Genomic DNA, 25,145 nt, shown 5'->3' on the forward strand with positions numbered 1-25,145 from the left:
TGGCTCTAACATGCACATTTTATCTTAAACTATGTTATTCAAATTTAAGGAAATCATTTTGAAAGATGTATGTCACAACTCAAATATGAATTGAGAATTTGTGCTTACATCAATTCCTCAAAGTAAGCATGCGCAAAATATCCAGAAGTGAGGCTCTACTCAGCTGCAGGACAGCGTGACCACTGAGACCATGACGCCTTCTCTGCACCGACGGTGACTGTTCGGCCAGGACGGAGCAATCTGTTTTAATAACTCCACTACAAAATTCATAATTATTATGTAACCCGGGCACTTAGCAGAAACCCAGGCTATTACAACCCGACAACGCCACTCTGGGAATTTCACCCAGAGCATAACCCAACCAAATTACACAAGTTCCTTGATAAAGAGACGGGGCAGAGACGTGAGTTTCAAGTTTCAAAATCAAATAACTTTTATTTGAATTAAAAAATGGTGATTAGTTGCTGCAATGATAAAAGCTGCAAGAGAGGCCAGGCTAGAAAAATAATGTCCTTTATTACAAAAATAGAGTTCAAATATTTTTAAAAATGTCACTACACCACTAACCTTACCAGTACAGGAGGAAGGGTGCCAGGGAAACCCACAGGAGGAATGGAGTGAGGGGAGAGGAAATGCAGAACAGTTCACCACCACCAGTAGTTGGAAAAACACACAGTTACTTCCACTCACACTGCAAGGTAAAGAGCACACAGGGGTTAGGAGGACACAGCAAGCCTCATGCAATAAGAACCCCAACACAAGAAGAATCCCTCCACCCACTGACCAACCACCTGCAAGGATATAGCAACCCAACCGTCCTGTTAACTGGCAGAGAGCTAGGAATGTTCACTTCCCGATTACCTCCACAACAACTGGTTCACAGATAAACTAGATAAATGCCCCCTCCCCTATTACAGCAAGAAACCTATGTTGGTGTTGGGCCACCACTTTAAACAAAAAGAAAGAAACAAATTAACAAAAGCAAAACACACTAACCACAAATGCAGAAGTTAGAGGTAAACGGGTAAACAGATTATTAAAAATAAATCAACATACAAAAGCCCAATACAACCAAAAATAACTTAATAACCAGAAATAGGAAAAATAAAATAACTAACTAAGGGACAAAAACAGCAGTGGCAACAGAGCTCCTCCTCCGCCACGTACAGCCAACTACGTCACACAGGAAGCACCAGTTTCCTCGTTCCTCGAGCCGCAAGTTACGGTGACCAAACAATTGGCCCACGTGTGATCCTCCAGCACGCCAACGCACACACACCGTATCCTACGCTCTTCATATAAAGCTGCATGAGCATTAGAGCTAGGTAGAATCAGATTCTCATGTGCAAGATGCAAGTAAAATCATATCTAAATTTAGTCCTCCGCCGCTAACCTCTGGAACAGCTTACCTTTTCATATCAACAGCTCAGACAAACAGAATAGTTGAAGTCGCTGCTGAATCTCTTTTTGCTGGCGTTTCATTAAGTTAATTTTCTGTTGAGTTGCAACTCCTTTACTGCTGTTATGTGCACATTATTACCTCCTTCAAGGCCCGAGGTTATGTTTTCATCAGCGTTGGTTTGTCTGTTATCAGGATTACTCCAAAAGTTCGTGATGGATTTGAATGAATTGTTTTGGAGGGGTGGAGTGTAGCACAATGAACAATTCATTAGATTTTGGTGGCGATCCGGATCATGATCCAGATTCAGGATTTTCTTTTAAGAATTCCAATCAGCCTGAGCATTAAGACCACAGGGTATAACACATGCGCAGTGTAGCTGATGACGGGTTGATGACGCGTGACCCCGCCTTCTTCCTTCTGAGAGCAGAGAGATACGTGTGTGGATGTCTGGCGAGACATCGAGGTGCGACGGGAGCTGCTGTCCGTCCGTGGTGAGAAAGAAAAAAAAGCGGTAGATGACGGGATGAGAAACGACGTAGTGTAACGTTATACAGACATAACAAGGCTGCTGAATGAGAGAGGCATCCGCCGATACGTTACACAGAAACACACCGTGTTACAGTTTTTCTCGATTGTTTACACACATTTTCTGAAAGCATGCCTCATACTCTCAGAACTCTACACACAAATCAAAAAACACACACACACAATGGGCAAAACCCCTCAATTCTCCTGCAAAATTAAACTTTACATTCAAAACAATGTTATTTCTTCTCAAAATGGTATTTTGTTTTCAAATGACACACACAAACCATCATATGAATAGACATTCATAAGAACCAGTTGAACACTGATGTGCTCAATGTAAAACACTATGATGAATGGAAAACACTTCTTCTCCATTCATCATAATGACTTAGGCCTTTTTTTTGTTCAGTGTTACACTTACTACAGACAGTACATACATAAGTGTGTTGTAAAATATTTTAGAATATTGTTTTTATACTCAGAACACACAAATACACGGTAACAAATATATTTTATTTTCCCCACAAAAACTATGTACACAGTGTACATCCCAACCAACACAAAGTTGCACATACAGTGGTCTACATACAAAACAGAAGAATTTACTGTATACAGTTACAGTAAAAAAAACGAGAAAAAAAACTATGCTGCATCCTCTCTTCTGTTTCGGTCTGGCCACAGCACCTCATCCACATCACAAGCAATGTTTTCCCTGGCCAAGCAGCGGCGGAAATATCGCTTAGCATGTCGAATCCAGCCATGAAAAGCATCAACTGATTGCTAATTGTAACACTGTGTGACAGGTGTTTGCCCATGTGATGAGTCAGTGTGCATAGTAGGACAATTGACTTTAGAATTTTGAATGACAGTGTGTTCCTTGTGAAAACGAGATTTTCTTCATGAAAATTGTGCCAAATGCAGAGAATTGTGTGTAGTGTTTTGAAAAAAGTGTGTTTTAGAACTGCAATTTGAGTGTAAAGCAGGAATTGTGCTTGTAGTTTAGCAGAATTGGTTCAGGGGGTTGGTGCATGAGTTACATGTTGTGGTCATTGTGTGTCAAGTACCAGTATTTGTGTGTAAACAATTGAGAAAAACTGTAATAACAAGCCGACCACCTCACGGTACCGCCAGCTGTGAGCTGTGATCTGTTTTTAAAGTCAGGCACCTTGGTGGAGGTCTGCGCTCTCCGAGTGCCATTCTAGTGTTTATTGTCAAAATGTACATGTTCAGCACTGCGGTTGTTTTTAAAACGTGCTGAGAGAGAGAGATAAAAAATTATAAAATGATGGATAGTGACCTTTCATTCATTCCAGGGTCAAAAACAGGAAGAATGTGAAATGCCATAAACCTAAGATGGTAAAAGGTGAGGGTCAACCCAGACCTACACACTACCAAGACCAAGACCTACACACTACCAAGACCTACACACTACCCAGACACCCTAAAGACACCTTAATAATTAAAGACACAGATGTGAGTTCTTTTTTTGTTATCAAGTTTCCTCTATAAAACCTCCCTGGTCAAGACCTGTACAGCATCACTTGGGGTAATACAATATATTGTATTAACAAGTTTAGATTCAAGGAAAGACAGAGGTTCTGTAGGACATCTGAAACTCAAATGTGTCCACCATTTTCAGTCGTCATCAGGCTGACAACCCACAGTAGTCATCATGGTAAAAAAGTGTTATTAAGTTTCTCAAAGTCTGGTGTTTTATGGAGAAAAAAAGCCTGAACTACAGGATTCTCTCTATTATTGTAGATTTGTTAAAAAGAAAAAGTAGTAGGAAGAAATTCCCCAAACTTCCAGTTATCTAACAGCATTTTAAACATGGGCTTTTTTCTTTGCTCAGATAATGAAACGAAGAAGCTCTTTCACCCCAACAGATATGTGTTTGAGGCTTTGGAGCTCTGAACAAACTGGAAAAGGAGAACACTACATAGACTTGACTCTTTCTATGTTGTTGTCTTTAGTCAAAGAGTGTTAAACTGAATCAAAAACCAACATCTCTGCCGACACCAACGTCAAACAGACGCGAGTGTCAGAAACAACTTTATATACAGCTTTGCCAGGCACACACACACACACACACACACACACACACACACACACACAGACACACACACACACACACACACACACACACACACACACACACACACACACACACACACACACCGTCTGGTGATCCACCTCATTGTGGCTATTGTAATGCATCTTACACAAAAATCCAAGAGATTTGATCAATACACACTTTAAATCAATCTCATGTATTGCAACGAACAAAATAAAAGCACATAAAGAAAGAGATGTAAATATGTAAAGAAAGAGATGTAGAGTCCATGTGGCAAGACGGTTTCGTTCATGTATCCAAAACAGTTTAAAAAGCCATAAATCCACAACAGTTGTTGTGTTTAAAGCTGCATGATACGGTTTGAATGAAGAACAAACAATAGTCCCGTTTGTGTGCTCTCCAGGTTGCTCAGAGAATCACCAAAGCACCACAGCTGTGGTTATACAGAGGAGACAACAAGCCCAGTGGAAATAAAACGTTCTGAACACGGTGTAGAAACAAGTGTTGAGCGTATCGTCAGAGGAATAATACGAGCTGAAGTGGAGAAAAAGAGCGTTCTTCTATCAGTATGTGGGGAAAGAAGTTGGAATTTGTATTCAATATATGAACTTGTGATTGTGTTCAATAACTATGATAACAAAATCCTCATGTCACAACTAATAAGTTATGTTACCTTTTAGTTTTAATCTTTCTTTAGATTGTTTTTAAACAGAGACTGACTGACTCTAAACATGAACACTGGACTTTGTGGTGTTTCAGGAGGAAAACTGCCTCAGTTATTCTCTCCTAGTCACATTTACTCCATCAGCTTTGTATGATACCCTGGAAAAAAGACAAGCAAAGACTTAGTTCATTCTTGTTTATTGATTATAGAAACCTTCAGTTTGTTCACACATCCCATCAGTAAAGTCTGCTAAATGACTCTTGTTCAATGATTTCACGTACAGATTCATTTTCATCCACACAATCAGTTTGTTTGAGCAGAATCTCAGCGATGTAACAGAGAATAATGATTTCCTTATTGATTATGATCATGATAATTACAGTTTCATTAAACATCTTAGGATCTCGTTTGTACGTCGATCTGGACGACAACATTTAGTCTGCCCAACAAATAAATGTGATTCTAGATATCTTTACAAAAAGTGGTGAGAACAGAATATCTATGATAAGAAATAAATCACTAGACCTTCCTTTAAGACCCGTGCAGTGGAAGAGAAACAACAACACACACACACACACACACACACACGCACACACACACACACACACACACACACACACACACACACAGACACACACACACACACACACGCACACACACACACGCACACACACACACACACACACATAGACACACACGCACACACACACACACACATATATATATATATATATACACAAATATTCATCAAACATTTAGAGCACAGAGAAGTTTACATTTTCATGCAGAGAAATATCAGTTCAGTTGAACAAAGATCATCATGAGCAGTGAAACAGACACAGGAAGGAGCCACCTGAAGACACTCACACATTTACAGAACCGCCGCCATTTTGGACTGAAAACACTTCTTATATTCATATTTTGTTGTTCAACACCGGCCATTTTGGTAGAATGTGACAATAGAATAGAAATAATGTGAATTTGTGGCTAAATTGTTACACAAATAATCAGTGGTCATGTCTATCATGTCTTGTGAACAGTTTTTTCCACTTATATCTTAATGTTTGATTGAAAGACAACTTATAATGATCAAATTGCATTCAGTAATAGTAAATGGTGACATTTACTAGTCAGTATATTATACATTTTATACAAGGTGTAAATGTATCATCATGACATACAGTCTGCAGGTTACAAGTATTTCAGCTTGTTATTAAAGCATGTGTATCAAAAGCATTCATCATATAAGTGGTGTGTAACAATATATACATACTTACAAAGTTGACGTCATCACTGATGTTGTTGCTGCCGTGTTTATTCCTAGATGGAGTGTTGATGGAGCAGCTACAATGTTAGCATAGCCTGGCACTGATCGATCCGGACTCCGTTCAGAAAACAAGCATTTTAAAAGTTGTTTGCTTGCTGTGTTGCGGACAGACCTGACAAAGCATGAATTCAGTCTTTTTACAAATCAACATCATATTATCGTTATTTCGGCATCATTTTGATCCGTTTATTGATATTAAATCACAGCACAGTGTGTTTATTTTGGGTTCATACCGCAGTAGCGACGTGTGGCTTGCTAATGTGCTTCCTGCTTGGTGTGAATGCACGGTGGTAACACAATACGAAGCACAACGTAACGTAACTTAAACTACTATAAACAATAGCACATGCACAACAACAGCACGATGTAATGATTCAATGAACCGCTGACACAATCCCCAGAAAACATAAACACTGAACTGTTCTCCAGCTTTTCATTTAGAAAGAGCAACAACCAATGAGGAACCTGCAACAGTCGCTGATGAATCCTGTAACTTCATCACTCAGTCAGTCAGTCAGTGACACACTTTAGTGTTTGTAGGGCTGGTCCTCTGCGGTCCAGACACAAATCAGCTCTGCAGCAACAATGATGGACACCAGAGAAGTTTAAGAGTTAAAACACTGAATTTAACCCTTAAATGACTTCTGTCTATTTCAGTTTACACAACTCAGCAGTGACATCATAACGGTAAAGACAAAGTCCAGCATAGAGAGGCTCAGTGAATGTGGTCTGGACTCTGTGGAGGAGAGTCATGGTTTCAGAGACGCTGTAGAAGGACAGAATACCTGCACTGTGATCCAGGTACACTCCTACTCTGGAGGACTGAGGACCTGAGACGGGGGTTTGGACTTTGTTGTACCAAAAGCTATAACTGTTTTGGTAACAATCTAACGCCCAAGATTTATCATTGTATCCAAAGTAACATTCATCACACCACCCTGCTCTGCTGATACTCTTGTATGTGACTGCTACATAAACTCCTGTCCCTCTCCACTCCACCTCCCAGTAACAACGTCCAGTCAGACTCTCTCTACTCAGGACCTGACCACAACATCCAGTGAATCTGTCTGGATGACTAGAATAAGACTGATGTTGTTTCATAAATGTTGCTTTTCTGTTCCCCTCAGATAATAACAGCTGTGTGTATGCTGTGTTTGGATCCAGTGTGATTTCCCGTGAATATTGTAAGAACCCAGCTCTGGTCTTGGGCTCTGGTTGTGACAGTAAAACATCCACTTCAGTCACTGTCTGTGAGACGTTTGTCCATTTCTCTCTCAGAACGTCCTGTAGTTTATCTCTGACTTCTGACACAGCCGCCGTCACGTCCTCAAAGTAGCTCAGAGGACGGATATTGATGCTGGATGTAGATTCACTGAGTGGTGACAGTGAGGGGTAGTTAAGAAGAAACTGGTTGTGATCCTCTGTGTGTGACAGCAGCTTCATCTCAGCGTCTCTCCTCTTCAGCTCAGTGATCTCCTGCTCCAGCTTCTCCTGAAGCTCTTTGACTCGACTCACTTCACTTTTCTGCTGGGATCTGACCTGCTGCTTCACATCACAGCTTCTTTTCTCCATGAGACGGATCAGCTCGGTGAAGATCTTCTCACTGTCCTCCACTGCTTTATCAGCAGAGCGATTGACAGCCTCCACCTCCTGTTGGAGCAGCTTCACATCTTTCTCTCTGTCCTGGATCCTCTGCTGGATGTTGAGTCGACTCACCTCCAGCTCTCTCTGCCTCTCGGTCCTTTCTGCTGCAGCTGAGACGGTGTCGTGGCCTTTATGTTCATCCACAGAGCAGAGATAACAGATACACTGCTGATCAGTACGACAGAACATCTTCATCACCTCGTCGTGACGAGAGCAGATGTTCTCCTGGAGCTTCTTGGAGGGCTCCACCAGCTTGTGTTTCTTGAACGGAGCTGAGTCATAATGAGGCTGGAGGTGTTTCTCACAGTAAGAGGCCAGACACACCAGACAGGACTTGAAGGCTTTCAGTTTCCTCCCAGTGCAGACATCACAGGCCACATCTTCAGGTCCAGCATAGCAGTGATCAGCAGGAGCAGCTTGGAGTCCAGTCTTCTTCAGTTCCTCCACTAAAACTGCTAACATGGTGTTTTTCAGCAGGACAGGCCTCGGTGTGAAGGTCTGCCTACACTGAGGGCAGCTGTAGATCTTCTTCTCATCCTCTCCATCCCAGAAGCTTTTAATACAGTTCATGCAGTAGCTGTGTCCACAGGGAATAGCCACCGGATCCTTCAGTAGATCCAGACAGATCGAACAAGAGATTGCTTCCTGGTCCAGCTGAACTCCTTTCTGCGCCATTTCACCTCTCAGTAGCAACGACTGTCTGAGTTTCACTTCCTGAGAACCGACACTAGTTTGAGCTCTGATGTAATCATCATGTGTTATGTTGGTTACACCCACCTTCAAACTGTCGATCTGAAGGGGAGGGAACAAGGAAATAAGAGGACCGGGTGTAGCAGTCTGTGTTTGAGAGCAGGAAGAGGAGGGAGGAGTTATCAAGCTATGAATCATTCCAGGACGAGGAGCAGCACGACTGACTACGTCCCAAATCACATACTTTTCCTTTTTACTTCTAGCACACTGCAGCTGCCCTTACAAAGTACGTACTGTTGCATGCAGTATGAATACAATATATCTGCTGTGCAGAGGATTGTGGGTCAGAACAGCCAGAAAAGCATGCTGGCTTTCATACTGTAAAATGTGACCAGATGTAGTAGGACATCCTGGTATTTTTGGCACACTGCATTTGACATACTATGTATTGGGACATAAGAAATCTTTTTTTCTGTCATACTAAGTAGTATGGTAGAATGGGTTTTGGAACGCACAGTATGTTTCGTCATTTACAAACGGAGCCTCGGTTCAAACCTGCTCCACATTTGAAAACATTTCAGTTTTCAGCTGTAAAATATTTCTTGGCTCCTCAGGCTTTGGTGATGGCTCCACATTTCTCATAAACTCTTCCTCACCCGGGACAGGAACCCGGTGTGGGCAACGGACCGCTGTACGGGCAGCCGTTTACAGACAGGCTAGTGACACATTACACACACTCCTGAGGCTGCAGAGATTGTTTTTAAGAAATCTCATAAGCCATTGTTTTACTGCTTAATTTCTGTTTTACATAAGAAAGTAGAGATAAGTAACCTAAGCAACTAGTGTAGTAATAATAATAATAATTTATATAACACTTGTCAAACTTAAGTACAAAGTTCTTTCCAGATTAAAAGATTTACAGAAAAGAAATGAAAAAATAAAATCTAAATCTCATGTAACAGCGGGGCAGCTGAGCTGAAATATTCATAACAATTGTGCATTTTGCGATAAAAGCAACAAATTAGGCACAGATGTAGGGTTATATGTCACGAAAAGATATAGATATCGGGGCGCTGCCAATTCGGCCCCTGACGGACGCGGCAGCCATTTTCCGAAATGGCCGCAAAATAGGTTTTCCAAAACGTTGCAGAAAACTGATTTTACGACTCTTGATGATTTCCAAGGTGCGTTCAAGCTGATGAGATCAGATGTCAGAAGATCACAGAAATGATTTATTTACCTCATCATTTTTTAAGGGTACTTTTTAAAAGCTTTTAACCTGAGAAAAACATGAAAACCAAATAAAAGGAGCATGGTCACTTCAGGGTCAAACTTCACCCCCATGCCTTCATGGTAGAATGACAACCAATAAAGCAGTAAAACTGACGGAGATAACGCTGGATACTTTTCTTGGTTAACAGTAACCTCTAATCACAGTTAAAGTGATGCTGAACTTTGGGTTGTATTGCTAGCAGTAAAACTGACAGAGATAACGCTGGGTGAAGTTCAGAGATTGCCGGTATCTTCTAGTCACAGGTGACATGAGAACTTTTTAGTTGGAGTAAGCACTTCAGGTTCATATGACGATGTTTTATTTTTGCAATGGCCTTCTAATCTGAGCAAAGGAGCTGATATTTGTCCGGTCTCTAACCTGTGACCAAGCTGACTTGGTTGAACTTATAAGGAAACTTAGGTCAGTCTCCTGTTGAAATACAGGGTTAAAGAGACACACAAGCTTCTCCACCACGGCAAGGTGCCAACTCCAGTAGGATTCATTTTTTTGTTTTATTTTTTTGATATGCAATAGCACTTTAAAAACATGTATATACTATTGTATAACAGCAAACGCTGGCCGGGTTGCGGCATGATACAAGAACTGAGGAAGCGGGTTGCTGGAGGCAAAGTTTGACCAAAAGAAATCCAATTAAATATTCCATTGCCATACTCCAGCACATTGTTTACACTTTGGGATCCACAAATTTGAATGTTTTGGACGTGATTAAAGTGCGCACGTTGTTGGTTTGCTTGGTTTTGCGGAGCGTTTCAGACGGAGGGAGAATACAGGTATATTCAGGCAGGCAGTATGAAAAATAATGTTGCATTGTCAGGGAAAACATAGGGTGGTTCCCCTGAATGTTGGTGAATGAGGGGAGAGATGGACTGGTACCACGGGACATTTTAGAACATTTTCATATTTTTCGTAGGTCTTGCGCTGATCAGCCACCACACTCTAAGAAAAAACATCTGAAGAAAAACAGAAAATGTCCTGGAAGAAAATTACCAGGGGTCTCTTTTATAAAACAGTGCGTAGGATCCATACTAAAAATGTATGTGTGCACAAAAGCCTAAAAATGGCGTGCGGCAAAAAAAAATTGACTTATAAAACCGTGCGTACGCACACCTGCACGCAATGTTCCCTTTATAAATCACAGTCCACCTGGAAATGTGCGCACGTGGATCCGCCTCATATTCCGCCCACTACACGCCCACATTCAACCATAAATGGTCGATGCAAAGCACCTCATGAATGTTTCTGCATGTGAATGAGCCTGTTGATCAGTGGTTCTTTACGGTGAATCACGGCAACTCCCGAGAGGAAGACCAAGAAAAGGAGTTTTTCTGACACAGAGATGGAGGTGTTTGTAGGTGAGGAGATCTCTGAACACTCGTTCCCTCCTGATTCTCTCATTCACGTCACGTAGTCCTCACAGTGCCGGTATATCCACCAGCACCATGCAGCATGTTCCGAGTCTCACCGCTGTGTTTATATCTTTACAGCAATCACACTAATCCATTCACTTAAAATGATCAAGACAATCAGTAATATCCCCCACCTGGATATCATTAGAAAAAAGGAAGTTTGACAGGTGTACACTATTTATTATTTATTATTTAAGTTTTTATAGTGAACTTGTCCTGCATTATGATTAGGACTGATAATGATAATGAAGATATGGAGTGTAACGATTGTGTGAGAGCTGTCACTGGCTTCATTTACACACTTTGTTAATTTACACAATCCATACTGGTGAAGATGTGCTGGTTGGAGATGACTGGAGGAGGCAGAGTGTGTGGCGCAGCGCGGTGGCGCACTGGAGACAGTCTGATAGTTGCATCGGATAGCCATTTTCATTTTGTCTATATGTATACTGTATCTTTCCCTATCTAATAAACCATAAATAAATGAATAAGTCATGTCATTGTAACCCACCTGATGAATAAGTATACACTGGACTAGTATAACCTAGATTCGTAGAGAGGAATAATGAACAGGAATCGGACACCACAATGAGTAAGCAGAACACAGAATTAAGTTTAAGGGAAAATTATTGTATTGACACAGAATAAATTCACAATTACTGCCGACATTCAGTTTTGTTCAGTTTGAAATGTCTATTGAACTGGGTGCACCCTAAAAAATAAAAGTAATCCCCAAAATAAAATGTTCAGATCCAATTGTCTTTTGAGGTCCTTCCCCACAGTCCTACCACACTGACAGCAAGGCAGATGAAAGTTGAAAGCGCTCCTCAATCCAGGTGCTCAGCACGGGTAGCTCGCCATCCCCCTCGTCAGGGAGAGATTCCAATCCAAATCCGGAGTTCAAGGGTATCCAGAAAACCTAGCCTGTGTAAAATAACACGGCTTATAATAATAATAATAATAATAATAATAATAATAATAATAATAATAATAATAATAGCTTGGATTTATATAGCGCCTTTCATGAAACCCAAGGACGCTTAACAAAGACATAAATAAACACAACAAATGTAACAGTAGCTAGAGGCCATAGGCCTTGGTGAAGAGGTGGGTTTTGAGGAGTCTTTTGAAGGTGTCCAGAGATGGTGCATTGCGGAGCTCTATGGGGAGAGAGTTCCAGAGGGTGGGGGCTGTCACACTGAAGGCTCTGTCCCCAAAAGTTCTCATTCTTGTGTGAGGGACGGAGAGCTGACCCGTGCCTGAGGATCTAAGGTTCCGGGGCTGTGTGTAAGGGTGGAGGAGGTTAGATAAATACTGAGGAGCCAGGGCATTGAGGGATTTGTAGGTGAGGAGGAGGATCTTGTAGGTGATGCGGGACTTGACCGGGAGCCAGTGGAGGTGGATGAGTGTGGGGGTGATGTGCTGCCAGGGCTTGGTGCGGGTGAGAACCCTGGCAGTCGAGTTTTGCACATACTGGAGCCTGTCCAGGGCTTTGCTGGGAACCCCGGACAGAACTCCATTGCAGTAGTCCAAACGGGAGGTGACGAAAGCGTGGATGAGGGTTTCTGCCACAGAGTCAGAGAAAGAAGAATTATAGAAGAATTGCTATATATATAGCAATATATGCAAATCTATCCAAGCTCTTAACTGTACAGTTTAATTTGATCAATATCAACATATAATACAACTTTTCAATGCTTAACCCATGAATGTAGGATAACTGTTGCATCACAATATTAACTTGCATCGTAATATTAACATATGAAATATGTCAACCTCACTATTATTATAAACCACTCAATAGTAAAGTGTAAACAACACTATTAAATGACTATTTCATAATTGTGAACCCATTTGAGTTGTAGATTATTATGCAAACAACCTACAGTTTAAACATTAAATACTCACTATATGTGAATATTGTGAGTAAGGCAATGTGAATACTTTCCCTGTCACAACACTGACACCTTGCGTTGATGCACACAAGCAGCACAGGGATGAACAGAATCAAGCTAATCTCATAACCCATGAACTTCAGCTAAAGAATCCCTCTCTGTCCACACAATGTAAATAACACACACATATTACACACACATATTTCTTTCTGCCTCTATCACCAAAGAAATACAAAATATCATTTTAGAATACAGCTCAGTGGCAAAACATTTCGCTATGCCAGCTCTCAGAGCATTTGACTCGTGTTGCCATGTGCGGCGGCTGCTTTAATGTTTGGAACGCACCGAGAAAAGAAAAGAATCAAACGATGCTCTCAGATGTTCTCAGGTCGCTTCAATAGGTGACGGAGCTCTTACTGGCTCATATATAGTTTTACTTCTCTCTGTTCAGTAGTATATCAAGTATAAGTAGTAATAATATCACTCTGTAAATCCAGCTTCTCCGCTGCTCTCTCATCAATCTCCGTGTTTTCCACACTGCGTCTCTAACCTGAGTGAGGAGGCGGGACTTGGGATGTTTCTTCTTCTTCTCTTCTCTCGGTTTCTGGCGGATCGCAACCAACTTTAAGGTGCATACCGCCACCTACTGTACAAGAGTGTGTAACATCATGTCTTTTGCACTTTACTCCTACTCTTAAATTCTACCCACCAATCCTGTGTCTCTTAAGAACATTAATAATGCCTTCCTGGTGCCTTCAACCCCCTCACCCTCTGTTCCCAGTATCCCCATCAGATCCCAGTCCCGTCCCTCCTCTCTGACTTGGTCCTGTAGTCTTTTTCTTTCAGCCTCATACTTTTTACATTGAATTAGGATATGCTCCACATTTTCTTTATCACCACAATCCCCACACTTGTCACTGTTCCTTTTCCCCATTAAAGCCAACGTGCCATTAAGAGTCTTGTTATGATGATTTCTTCCCTTCTGTTCCTTTCTTTATACGTCTTTGTTATGACCGACTTTTGTATTTTGAAATATCTCCTTCCTTTCTGGTCCTCCTCCCATCTTTTCTGCCATATCTCAACTCCTTTCCTTTTAATCACAGCTTTTCCTTCTCCTTTCCCAAGTAAAACTTTTACTGTAATGTCTTTTTGCAGTGAACTTTTTGCTGGTTTATCTGCAAACTCATTTCCTTTCACCCCCTCGTGTGCTGGAACCCAACAGAATAATACATCTATACCCCCTCTGTGTAGTCTTAGCAAGCTATAGTACAGTTCAATGATTAGATCTTGCCTTACAGCTTTTGTTGAATGTATACTTTCCAAAACAGCTTTTGAATCCGTGCATATCACCACTCGGTCAGGTCTGACCTCCTCAACCCACTGCATTGCAATGATGATTGCCACTATTTCTGCTGTGTACACTGATACCTGGTCTGAAAGTCTTTTGGAAATAGATATTTTAAATTCTGGAATATATATACCAACTCCCACACACTCCTGTTTATTTTTGGATCCATCTGTATATATTTTGAGATAATTATTATAGCTGTTCCTTAGGTACACACTTGTTTTAACTCCCACTTCATTTACTTGCCATTCCCTTTTCTTTTCAATGATACTCATGTCTATTTTAACTTCTGGGAGCAGCCAGGGGGGTACGCTGCTTACTGGTGTCGACCTGGTGAACTCTAAGGCCTCCAATCCATATGTCCGCACTTTTTCTTCCATTGTCCATCCAAATCCATACCCTTGAAACTTAGAGTATTCCCAGCAGTTTTGTAATGTTACCTTTGTAGGATTTTCTTCTCCACTTCCTTTTAACCTGACCCAGTATGCTAGAGCTAATTTCTCTCTTCTTAATTCCAGTGTAGTCTCTCCTGCTTCAATTAATACTGCATTAATGGGTGTTGATTTGATAGCTCCGATACATAACCGTAATGCTCTACACTGTATTCTATCCACTTTTTGTAATGATGTCTTTGCTGCTGCTTCATAAACTATACAACCATAATCCATTGTTGATCTCATGTTCGCCCTATATATGTCAATCAATGACTGTTTATCTGCCCCCCAGTTACATCCAGCCACAGCTCGTAGTCAATTTATTACTTTTTTGCATTTTGTTTCCAGATGTTTTATATGAACATGCCATGTATATTTACTGTCTAACCATAGACCCAGATATTTGTATTCATTCACCCTCTCCATCAACTGACCATATAATGTTAAATTCTCAGTATTAATGTTTCTCTTTTTTGTAAATATCATATAACATGTTTTATTTGTTGACATTTTGAATCCCCACTCATATGACCATTTCTCTACTTTCCCTATTGCTTTCCTTATATTTTCCATCACATATGGCACATTTCTTCCCCTCATCCATATTGCCCCATCATCTGCATATATCGCTGATTTGATGCATCCATCTAAATTTTCAAATATATCATTTATCATTATGTTAAACAACACCGGGCTGATTGCACTCCCACTTGGAATGTTTGACACCAATAGCAACAGTTATTTCACTTTGAACCAATGAGCTTATTTGTTGTCAAGTTTTTGACTGGTAGAACACATCCTGATGCAAAGTTAAAACTCTGAGCAAAAACGGAAATAAAATAAACAATGATAAATTAATTTCAGAATAAAATATAGAATGTGGTTATTTATTAAATAAAAGGAATTTTCAGTGAGGGAAATATCTCTAAATGTTTTAGAAACAACTGGTTTTCCCAGAGGGTTACATCATGTTTACTGCAGCGATTTTACACAACAACTTTATGAAAACTAATATGGTACTTGGTGATATCTGCACACTATTAGTAGATATTATTAAAACTATTGGCGCTCTGTTCTGCCATTCTTTAATGCTATTTGATATAATCTTGGATTTCTACAACCGATGATGATGATTTCATCAGCTGCTCCACAGCTGACTGCGACTGTCGGAAGTCCGGTCCTCTCCTCTCAGATCTCCTCTGAGCTCCGGTGGTGGAGGGGGGGACATGATGGTGAGACAGCGCTGATGAGATATTGAGCGGAATTTGCTTTGAGATTTGAGTTGATCTTTTACATTTGTAAGGTGCTTATGTAATAGTTATGGCTCACTAGCACAAAGAACACTGCTGTTTTAAATGTTTATGATAAAGTGGATATAAGTATGAAGTGAAGTTAAATGTGTGAGAGGCATCATTATACGTATAATGACATTTAATGTCTACAGTCTGGCTTCAATTCATCTGCGTCTCCAGTTTCCCCTGCCTCGGTGCCTCCATAATATGCATACGCACGGGTCAAAGTTTCCGTACCGGTGCGCACGTCCTCCCGTCAAGTTTGTTTTTATAGATCACAACTGTTGCGTGGGAAGTGGCGTACGCACATTTCAGGCCCCGTTTTGTGCGTACGCAACGGTTATAAATGAGACCCCAGGACATTTTCCGTTAAGTTAACCATCAGGGGGACAGGGGGAGGGACGCAATTGCGGACCAGGGGCCTCATGTATAAAAGACTGCGCAGCTTTCACACTGGAAGATGGCGTACTAACAAAATTGGAAAAGTACGTAAGCACAGAAATTTCCACATGTAGAAAACTGTGCGTACGCCTGTTCCTGCGTACCTTTCCTTTATACATCTCAATGAACGTGAAATTGAGCGCAGCTGCACGTGCCACTTGGTCCGCCTTGTCTCCTCCCATTAATAACTATGCAAATGACTATAAACACGCTCCATGCTGTCACCTATTGTCCAAATAACGATGGCAAATCGCGCTGGAAAAGGAATAAAAAGAAGTCAGCTGCGCCCGAGCCTCGACTGCTGAGGGGCGGCGGTCTGGCCGTGTCCTCACTAACGCTGTGCTGTGAGTCACAGAGAGAGATTGTCAATACAATGAAGAATATATATGCAACGAATTAAAAAGAATGAATGAGGTTCTTGGTGGGATAAGTTATATATTAAAAGACCTTGTTGAAAAATAAATGTTTGTTTCAACTCACCTCGTTGCTTTACATTCTGTGTGTTGCATCTAAACGGCGCTGTAAAGCTGCTGCTTTTGGCTCATTGTTAGGTGTGCCAGGGTCCGGTTCATCCATCTGTAGCTCCTCTGGAGCACAGACACAGCATGTTGGTCTGCCACATTGTGCAGCACGCGATTTTGTTTTTGACACAGTGGTTAAGGCATGTCATCTCTGGGAAATTAGTTTAAATGTGTTTTTGTTGTGCCTTCTGATGTTAAATATTATGCGCAAACTAGTAAAGAAATATGTGTTTTTTTTGGATCCCACATCATAAATAAAGCTCAGTAAGTTGAGTGGAAAAAATATTTTTACGCATTTAGCGAGTTTCAGGACTTTGTAGTTTGACACTGCCAGATGACAGAGTTTGGAGGACGGCCCGCACATTTTCACGACTGGTCTAGAATTTACGGCACGGTCCGCACATTCTCACGTCACGTTGACTTTTATACATCCCGGCGTGAGCGTGAAACACAGCGTATGCAACATTTTAGTACGTGCGCACCGTTTATACATGAGGCCCCAGGGGAATCTTAAAGTTACTCATGAAGGATAACCACAAAAATCGCAAGCGATTCAAAGGGAGAGGGGGAACACCAAATGAAAACAGGCCTAAAGGAAGGCTCCCTACACTCAATATAACTTGAAAAGACTAAAACTAAAACACCGCTATCGAGCAGCTGACTAGAACAGAGATCCTGCAGGTCCTTTCAGCTGTCAGCATTCCTACGCATTTTCAGCAGGAAATGCATTTTCTAGTTAGTATTATTAGACTGCAAATCAGCCACGTTGTAAGTGTGGCTCCGTCTATTTCTTTAGATGCCCACTTAAGCTACAGAGTCCAAGCATGTAGTTGACGCGTGTTTCAATGAAACTCTGTAGTCCATGTTCTTCATTTCAACCGTTTACTGAAAATCTTTCTTTAGTCTTCAAATACAAAAATGGTAACAAAATATCAAAAACATAAGCAGTAAAAAAGCAAGAACAGTAATATTAAGCACGGTATATTAAGCACGGTCAAAGACTAGTGTGCTCTCCAGGCTCCATGGCTTCAACTGAATCGTTTAACGAGCACATGCAGCACAATTTAGCTTTCGACCAATCAGAATACAGGACTGGCTGCAGTCACAATTGGTCCTTATTGAGCACACTGCAGTGAAACTACAGTTATTTATCTCAAGCAAATAAAACAAAATGTAAATTAACCGCAGATATTTCTACTGAACAAATGGCTCTAACATGCACATTTTATCTTAAACTATGTTATTCAAATTTAAGGAAATCATTTTGAAAGATGTATGTCACAACTCAAATATGAATTGAGAATTTGTGCTTACATCAATTCCTCAAAGTAAGCATGCGCAAAATATCCAGAAGTGAGGCTCTACTCAGCTGCTGCACTGCGTGACCACTGAGACCATGACGCCTTCTCTGCACCGACGGTGACTGTTCGGCCAGGACGGAGCAATCTGTTTTAATAACTCCATTACAAAATTCATAATTATTATGTAACCCGGGCACTTAGCAGAAACCCAGGCTATTACAACCCGACAACGCCACTCTGGGAATTTCACCCAGAGCATAACCCAACCAAGTTACACAAGTTCCTTGATAAAGAGACGGGGCAGAGACGTGAGTTTCAAGTTTCAAAATCAAATAACTTTTATTTAAATTCAAAAATGGTGATTAGTTGCTGCAATTATAAAAGCTGCAAGAGAAGCCAGGCTAGAAAAATAATGTCCTTTATTACAAAAATAGAGTTCAAATGTTTTTAAAAATGTCACTACACCACTAACCTTACCAGTACAGGAGGAAGGGTGCCAGGGAAACCCACAGGAGGAATGGAGTGAGGGGAGAGGAAATGCAGAACAGTTCACCACCACCACCAGTAGTTGGAAAAACACAGTTACTTCCACTCACACTGCAAGGTAAAGAGCACACAGGGGTTAGGAGGACACAGCAAGCCTCATGCAATAAGAACCCCAACACAAGAAGAATCCCTCCACCCACTGACCAACCACCTGCAAGGATATAGCAACCCAACCGTCCTGTTAACTGGCAGAGAGCTAGGAATGTTCACTTCCCGATTACCTCCACAACAACTGGTTTACAGATAAACTAAATAAATGCCCCCTCCCCTATTACAGCAAGAAACCTATGTTGGTGTTGGGCCACCACTTTAAACAAAAAGAAAGAAACAAATGAACAAAAGCAAAACACACTAACCACAAATGCAGAAGATAGAGGTAAACGGGTAAACAGATTATTAAAAATAAATCAACATACAAAAGCCCAATACAACCAAAAATAACGTAATAACCAGAAATAGGATAAATAAAATAACTAACTAAGGGACAAAAACAGCAGTGGCAACAGAGCTCCTCCTCCGCCACGTACAGCCAACTACGTCACACAGGAAGCACCAGTTTCCTCGTTCCTCGAGCCGCAAGTTACGGTGACCAAACAATTGGCCCACGTGTGATTCTCCAGCACGCCAACGCACACACACCGTATCCTACGCTCTTCATATAAAGCTGCACGAGCGTCGCGGGGGGGAGCTAAGACTGCAAACGGCACCTTAGTCTGATGTTCATCTCCCTCAACAGCAGTAACAGGACAGAACAGAGTGAGCCGAGCCTCCGCTTGGCCACCAACTGCTCCCTTTAAGGGGCTGCTAGACTAGGGGAGTAATCAAGGTGTCAACCGTTCTCAATCTCAGTGATTAAGGGGTGTGGCGACGGGGGAAAGATCACCAATGACAATTACTTGCAACTTTGACGTGATCTGTTGGGGGTCTTGGGAATGCATGTCGCCTAGCTCACTAGCTATAGAGTGCTACAGGAATGAGTCCTAAAGCCCGGATATGAGTCAGCATTTTAGCACATTAGAGCTAACTAGAATCAGATACTGATGTGCAAGATGCAAGTAAAATCATATCTAAATTTAGTCCTCCGCCGCTAACCTCTGGAACAGCTTACCTTTTCATATCAACAGCTCAGACAAACAGAATAGTTGAAGTCGCTGTTGAATCTCTTTTTGCTGGCGTTTCATTAAGTTAATTTTCTGTTGAGCTGCAACTCCTTTACTGCTATTATGTGCACATTATTACCTCCTTCAAGGCCCGAGGTTATGTTTTCATCAGCGTTGGTTTGTCTGTTATCAGGATTACTCCAAAAGTTCGTGAAGGATTTGAATGAATTGTTTTGGAGGGGTGGAGTGTAGCACAATGAACAATCCATTAGATTTTGGTGGCGATCCGGATCATGATCCAGATTCAGGATTTTCTTTTAAGAATTCCAATGAGCCTGAGCATTAAGACCACAGGGTATAACACATGCGCAGTGTAGCTGATGACACGTTGATGACGCGTGACCCCGCCTTCTTCCTTCTGAGAGCAGAGAGATACGTGTGTGGATGTGTGGTGAGACATCGAGGTGCGACGGGAGCTGCTGTCCGTCCGCGGTGAGAAAGAAAAAAAAGCGGTAGATGACGGGATGAGAGACGACGTAGTGTAACGTTATACAGACATAACAAGGCTGCTGAATGAGAGAGGCATCCGCCGATACGTTACACGGAAACACACCGTGTTAATAACAAGCCGACCACCTCACGGTACCGCCAGCTGTGAGCTGAGATCTGTTTTTAAAGTCAGGCACCTTGGCGGAGGTCTGCGCTCTCCGAGTGCCATTCTAGTGTTCATTGTTTTTACTCTGTTCTTATTATTGCTTGCTTTGTATTCATTGTCATCATGTACATGTTCAGCACTGCGGTTGTTTTTAAAACGTGCTGAGAGAGAGAGAGAGAGAGAGAGAGAGACTGCACACACTACAATTACCTCGGTTTAAAAATGAGTTCAACTGGACATTTTAAAGAGGCAGTTCATGAGCTGAGAGAGAAAGCACGCAGGGCTTTCTATGCCATTAAAAAAAATATCCAAACCGAAATACCGATTAAAATTTGGCTTAAACTTATCGAGTGTGTTATTGAACCAATTGCACTCTGTGGCAGCGAGGTGTGGGGTCCACTTACAAACCAAGACTTCACTCAATGGGATAAACACCCCACTGAGACCCTGCATGCAGAGTTCTGTAAGATTCTCCTACATGTCCAGAGGAAAACTACAAATAATGCATGCAGGGCAGAATTAGGCCAGTATCCACAAAAAAGAGCAATTAAATTTTGGACACATCTAAAACATAGTGACCCCCTCTCATATCATTACCAAGCCCTGCAGTGCCAAGAGATGAGCAGAAAGGGGAATACACACTTTAAATCAATCTCATGTATTGCAACGAACAAAATAAATGCACATAAAGAAAGAGATGTAAATATGTAAAGAAAGAGATGTAGAGTCCATGTGGCAAGACGGTTTCGTTCATGTATCCAAAACAGTTTAAAAAGCCATAAATCCACAACAGTTGTTGTGTTTAAAGCTGCATGATACGGTTTGAATGAAGAACAAACAATAGTCCCGTTTGTGTGCTCTCCAGGTTGCTCAGAGAATCACCAAAGCACCACAGCTGTGGTTATACAGAGGAGACAACAAGCCCAGTGGAAATAAAACGTTCTGAACACGGTCTAGAAACAAGTGTTGAGCGTATCGTCAGAGGAATAATACGAGCTGAAGTGGAGAAAAAGAGCGTTCTTCTATCAGTATGTGGGGAAAGAAGTTGGAATTTGTATTCAATATATGAACTTGTGATTGTGTTCAATAACTATGATAACAAAATCCTCATGTCACAACTAATAAGTTATGTTACCTTTTAGTTTTAATCTTTCTTTAGATTGTTTTTAAACAGAGACTGACTGACTCTAAACATGAACACTGGACTTTGTGGTGTTTCAGGAGGAAAACTGCCTCAGTTATTCTCTCCTAGTCACATTTACTCCATCAGCTTTGTATGATACCCTGGAAAAAAGACAAGCAAAGACTTAGTTCATTCTTGTTTATTGATTATAGAAACCTTCAGTTTGTTCACACATCCCATCAGTAAAGTCTGCTAAATGACTCTTGTTCAGTGATTTCACGTACAGATTCATTTTCATCCACACAATCAGTTTGTTTGAGCAGAATCTCAGCGATGTAACAGAGAATAATGATTTCATTATTGATTATGATCATGATAATTACAGTTTCATTAAACATCTTAGGATCTCGTTTGTACGTCGATCTGGACGACAACATTTAGTCTGCCCAACAAATAAATGTGATTCTAGATATCTTTACAAAAAGTGGTGAGAACAGAATATCTATGATAAGAAATAAATCAGTAGACCTTCCTTTAAGACCCGTGCAGTGGAAGAGAAACAACAACACACACACACACACACACACACACACACACACACACACACACACACACACACATATATATATATATACATATATATACAAATATTCATCAAACATTTAGAGCACAGAGAAGTTTACAAAGTAGAGCCCATAATGTTTGATTGACAGCTGATCTCTGTGCAGTGAAGACATGAAAAGAACAAGACTCAGTCTAAAGCGAGTATCTGTCTGGACCGTATCTGGTCAGGATGTGAATTTGTGGCTAAATTGTTACACAAATAATCAGTGGTCATGTCTATCATGTTTTATGAACAGGTTTTTCCACTTATATCTTAATGTTTGATTGAAAGACAACTTATAATGATCAAATTGCATTCAGTAATAGTAAATGGTGACATTTACTAGTCAGTATATTATACATTTTATACAAGGTGTAAATGTATCATCATGACATACAGTCTGCAGGTTAAAAGTATTTCAGCTTGTTATTAAAGCATGTGTATCAAAAGCATTCATCATATAAGTGGTGTGTAACAATATATACATACTTACAAAGTTGACGTCATCACTGATGTTGTTGCTGCCGTGTTTATTCCTAGATGGAGTGTTGATGGAGCAGCTACAATGTTAGCATAGCCTGGCACTGATCGATCCGGACTCCGTTCAGAAAACAAGCATTTTAAAAGTTGTTTGCTTGCTGTGTTGCGGACAGACCCGACAAAGCATGAATTCAGTCTTTTTACAAATCAACATCATATTATCGTTATTTCGGCATCATTTTGATCCGTTTATTGATATTAAATCACAGCACAGTGTGTTTATTTTGGGTTCATACCGCAGTAGCGACGTGTGGCTTGCTAATGTGCTTCCTGCTTGGTGTGAATGCACGGTGGTAACACAATACGAAGCACAACGTAACGTAACTTAAACTACTATAAACAATAGCACATGCACAACAACAGCACGATGTAATGATTCAATGAACCGCTGACACAATCCCCAGAAAACATAAACACTGAACTGTTCTCCAGCTTTTCATTTAGAAAGAGCAACAACCAATGAGGAACCTGCAACAGTCGCTGATGAATCCTGTAACTTCATCACTCAGTCAGTCAGTCAGTGACACACTTTAGTGTTTGTAGGGCTGGTCCTCTGCGGTCCAGACACAAATCAGCTCTGCAGCAACAATGATGGACACCAGAGAAGTTTAAGAGTTAAAACACTGAATTTAACCCTTAAATGACTTCTGTCTATTTCAGTTTACACAACTCAGCAGTGACATCAGAACCATAAAGCCAAAGTCCAGCATAGAGAGGCTCAGTGAATGTGGTCTGGACTCTGTGGAGGAGAGTCATGGTTTCAGAGACGCTGTAGAAGGACAGAATACCTGCACTGTGATCCAGGTACACTCCTACTCTGGAGGACGGAGGACCTGAGACGGGGGTTTGGACTTCGTTGTACCTAAATATATAACTGTTTTGGTAACAAACTAACGCCCAAGATTTGTCATTGTGTCCAAAGTAACGTTCATTCCCCCCCTCTGCTCTCCTGATACTCTTGTATGCGACTGCTACATAAACTCTCCCTCTCCTCTCCACCTCCCAGTAACAACGTCCAGTCAGACTCTCTCTACTCAGGACCTGACCACAATCAGTGAATCTGTCTGGGTGACTAGGATAAGACTGTTCTTGTCTCATTAATGTTGCTTTTCTGTTCCCCTCAGATAATAACAGCAGTGTGTATGCTGTGTTTGGATCCAGTGTGATTTCTCGTGAATATTGTAAGAATCCAGCTCTGGTCTTGGGCTCTGGTTGTGACAGTAAAACATCCACTTCAGTCACTGTCTGTGAGACGTTTGTCCATTTCTCTCTCAGAACGTCCTGTAGTTTATCTCTGACTTCTGACACAGCCGCCGTCACGTCCTCAAAGTAGCTCAGAGGACGGATATTGATGCTGGATGTAGATTCAGTGAGTGGTGACAGTGAGGGGTAGTTAAGAAGAAACTGGTTGTGATCCTCTGTGTGTGACAGCAGCTTCATCTCAGCGTCTCTCCTCTTCAGCTCAGTGATCTCCTGCTCCAGCTTCTCCTGAAGCTCTTTGACTCGACTCACTTCACTTTCCTGCTGGGATCTGACCTGCTGCTTCACATCACAGCTTCTTTTCTCCATGAGACGGATCAGCTCGGTGAAGATCTTCTCACTGTCCTCCACTGCTTTATCAGCGGAGCGATTGACAGCCTCCACCTCCTGTTGGAGCAGCTTCACATCTTTCTCTCTGTCCTGGATCCTCTGTTGGATGTTGAGTCGACTCACCTCCAGCTCTCTCTGCCTCTCGGTCCTTTCTGCTGCAGCTGAGACGGTGTCGTGGCCTTTATGTTCATCCACAGAGCAGAGATAACAGATACACTGCTGATCAGTACGACAGAACATCTTCATCACCTCGTCGTGACGAGAGCAGATGTTCTCCTGGAGCTTCTTGGAGGGCTCCACCAGCTTGTGTTTCTTGAACGGAGCCACATCATAATGAGGCTGGAGGTGTTTCTCACAGTAAGAGGCCAGACACACCAGACAGGACTTGAAGGCTTTCAGTTTCCTCCCAGTGCAGAAATCACAGGCCACATCTTCAGGTCCAGCATAACAGTGATCAGCAGGAGCAGCTTGGAGTCCAGTCTTCTTCAGTTCCTCCACTAAAACTGCTAACATGGTGTTTTTCAGCAGGACAGGCCTCGGTGTGAAGGTCTGCCTACACTGAGGGCAGCTGTAGATCTTCTTCTCATCCTCTCCATCCCAGAAGCTTTTAATACAGTTCATGCAGTAGCTGTGTCCACAGGAAGTAGCCACCGGATCCTTCAGTAGATCCAGACAGATCGAACAAGAGATTGCTTCCTGGTCCAGCTGAACTCCTTTCTGCGCCAT

The 25,145-nt window shown here is 41.5% G+C and overlaps 2 protein-coding genes across 3 annotated transcripts; both read right to left on the reverse strand.

Annotated features, from left to right (window-relative positions):
- Positions 1 to 6,607: 6,607 nt before the first annotated feature.
- LOC141774467 (tripartite motif-containing protein 16-like) lies at positions 6,608 to 8,329 on the reverse strand. 2 transcript variants are annotated; one of them, XM_074647158.1, is made up of 2 exons: positions 6,691 to 8,314; positions 6,608 to 6,627 (listed from the first exon to the last, which is right to left on the reverse strand). In XM_074647158.1, the coding sequence occupies exons 1-2, from the start codon at positions 8,312 to 8,314 to the stop codon at positions 6,608 to 6,610; spliced, it is 1,644 nt and encodes a 547-aa protein (XP_074503259.1). The 2 variants fall into 2 exon arrangements, with proteins under 2 accessions (XP_074503259.1, XP_074503267.1); XM_074647166.1 differs by lacking the exon at positions 6,608 to 6,627 and having other exon boundaries at positions 6,643 to 8,329.
- Positions 8,330 to 23,469: 15,140 nt separating this feature from the next.
- On the reverse strand, positions 23,470 to 25,145 carry LOC141777714 (tripartite motif-containing protein 16-like). The gene has a single exon (XM_074652229.1). The coding sequence runs from the start codon at positions 25,143 to 25,145 to the stop codon at positions 23,481 to 23,483; it is 1,665 nt and encodes a 554-aa protein (XP_074508330.1). The 3' UTR covers positions 23,470 to 23,480.

Source organism: Sebastes fasciatus, chromosome 1, assembly GCF_043250625.1.
Source record: "Sebastes fasciatus isolate fSebFas1 chromosome 1, fSebFas1.pri, whole genome shotgun sequence".
Lineage (NCBI taxonomy): Eukaryota > Metazoa > Chordata > Actinopteri > Perciformes > Sebastidae > Sebastes > Sebastes fasciatus.

Coding starts and splice junctions, on each gene's coding strand:
- LOC141774467 (XM_074647166.1), bottom strand. CDS start 8,314: ATGGCGCAGAAAGGAGTTCAGCTGGACCAGGAAGCAATCTCTTGTTCG.
- LOC141777714 (XM_074652229.1), bottom strand. CDS start 25,145: ATGGCGCAGAAAGGAGTTCAGCTGGACCAGGAAGCAATCTCTTGTTCG.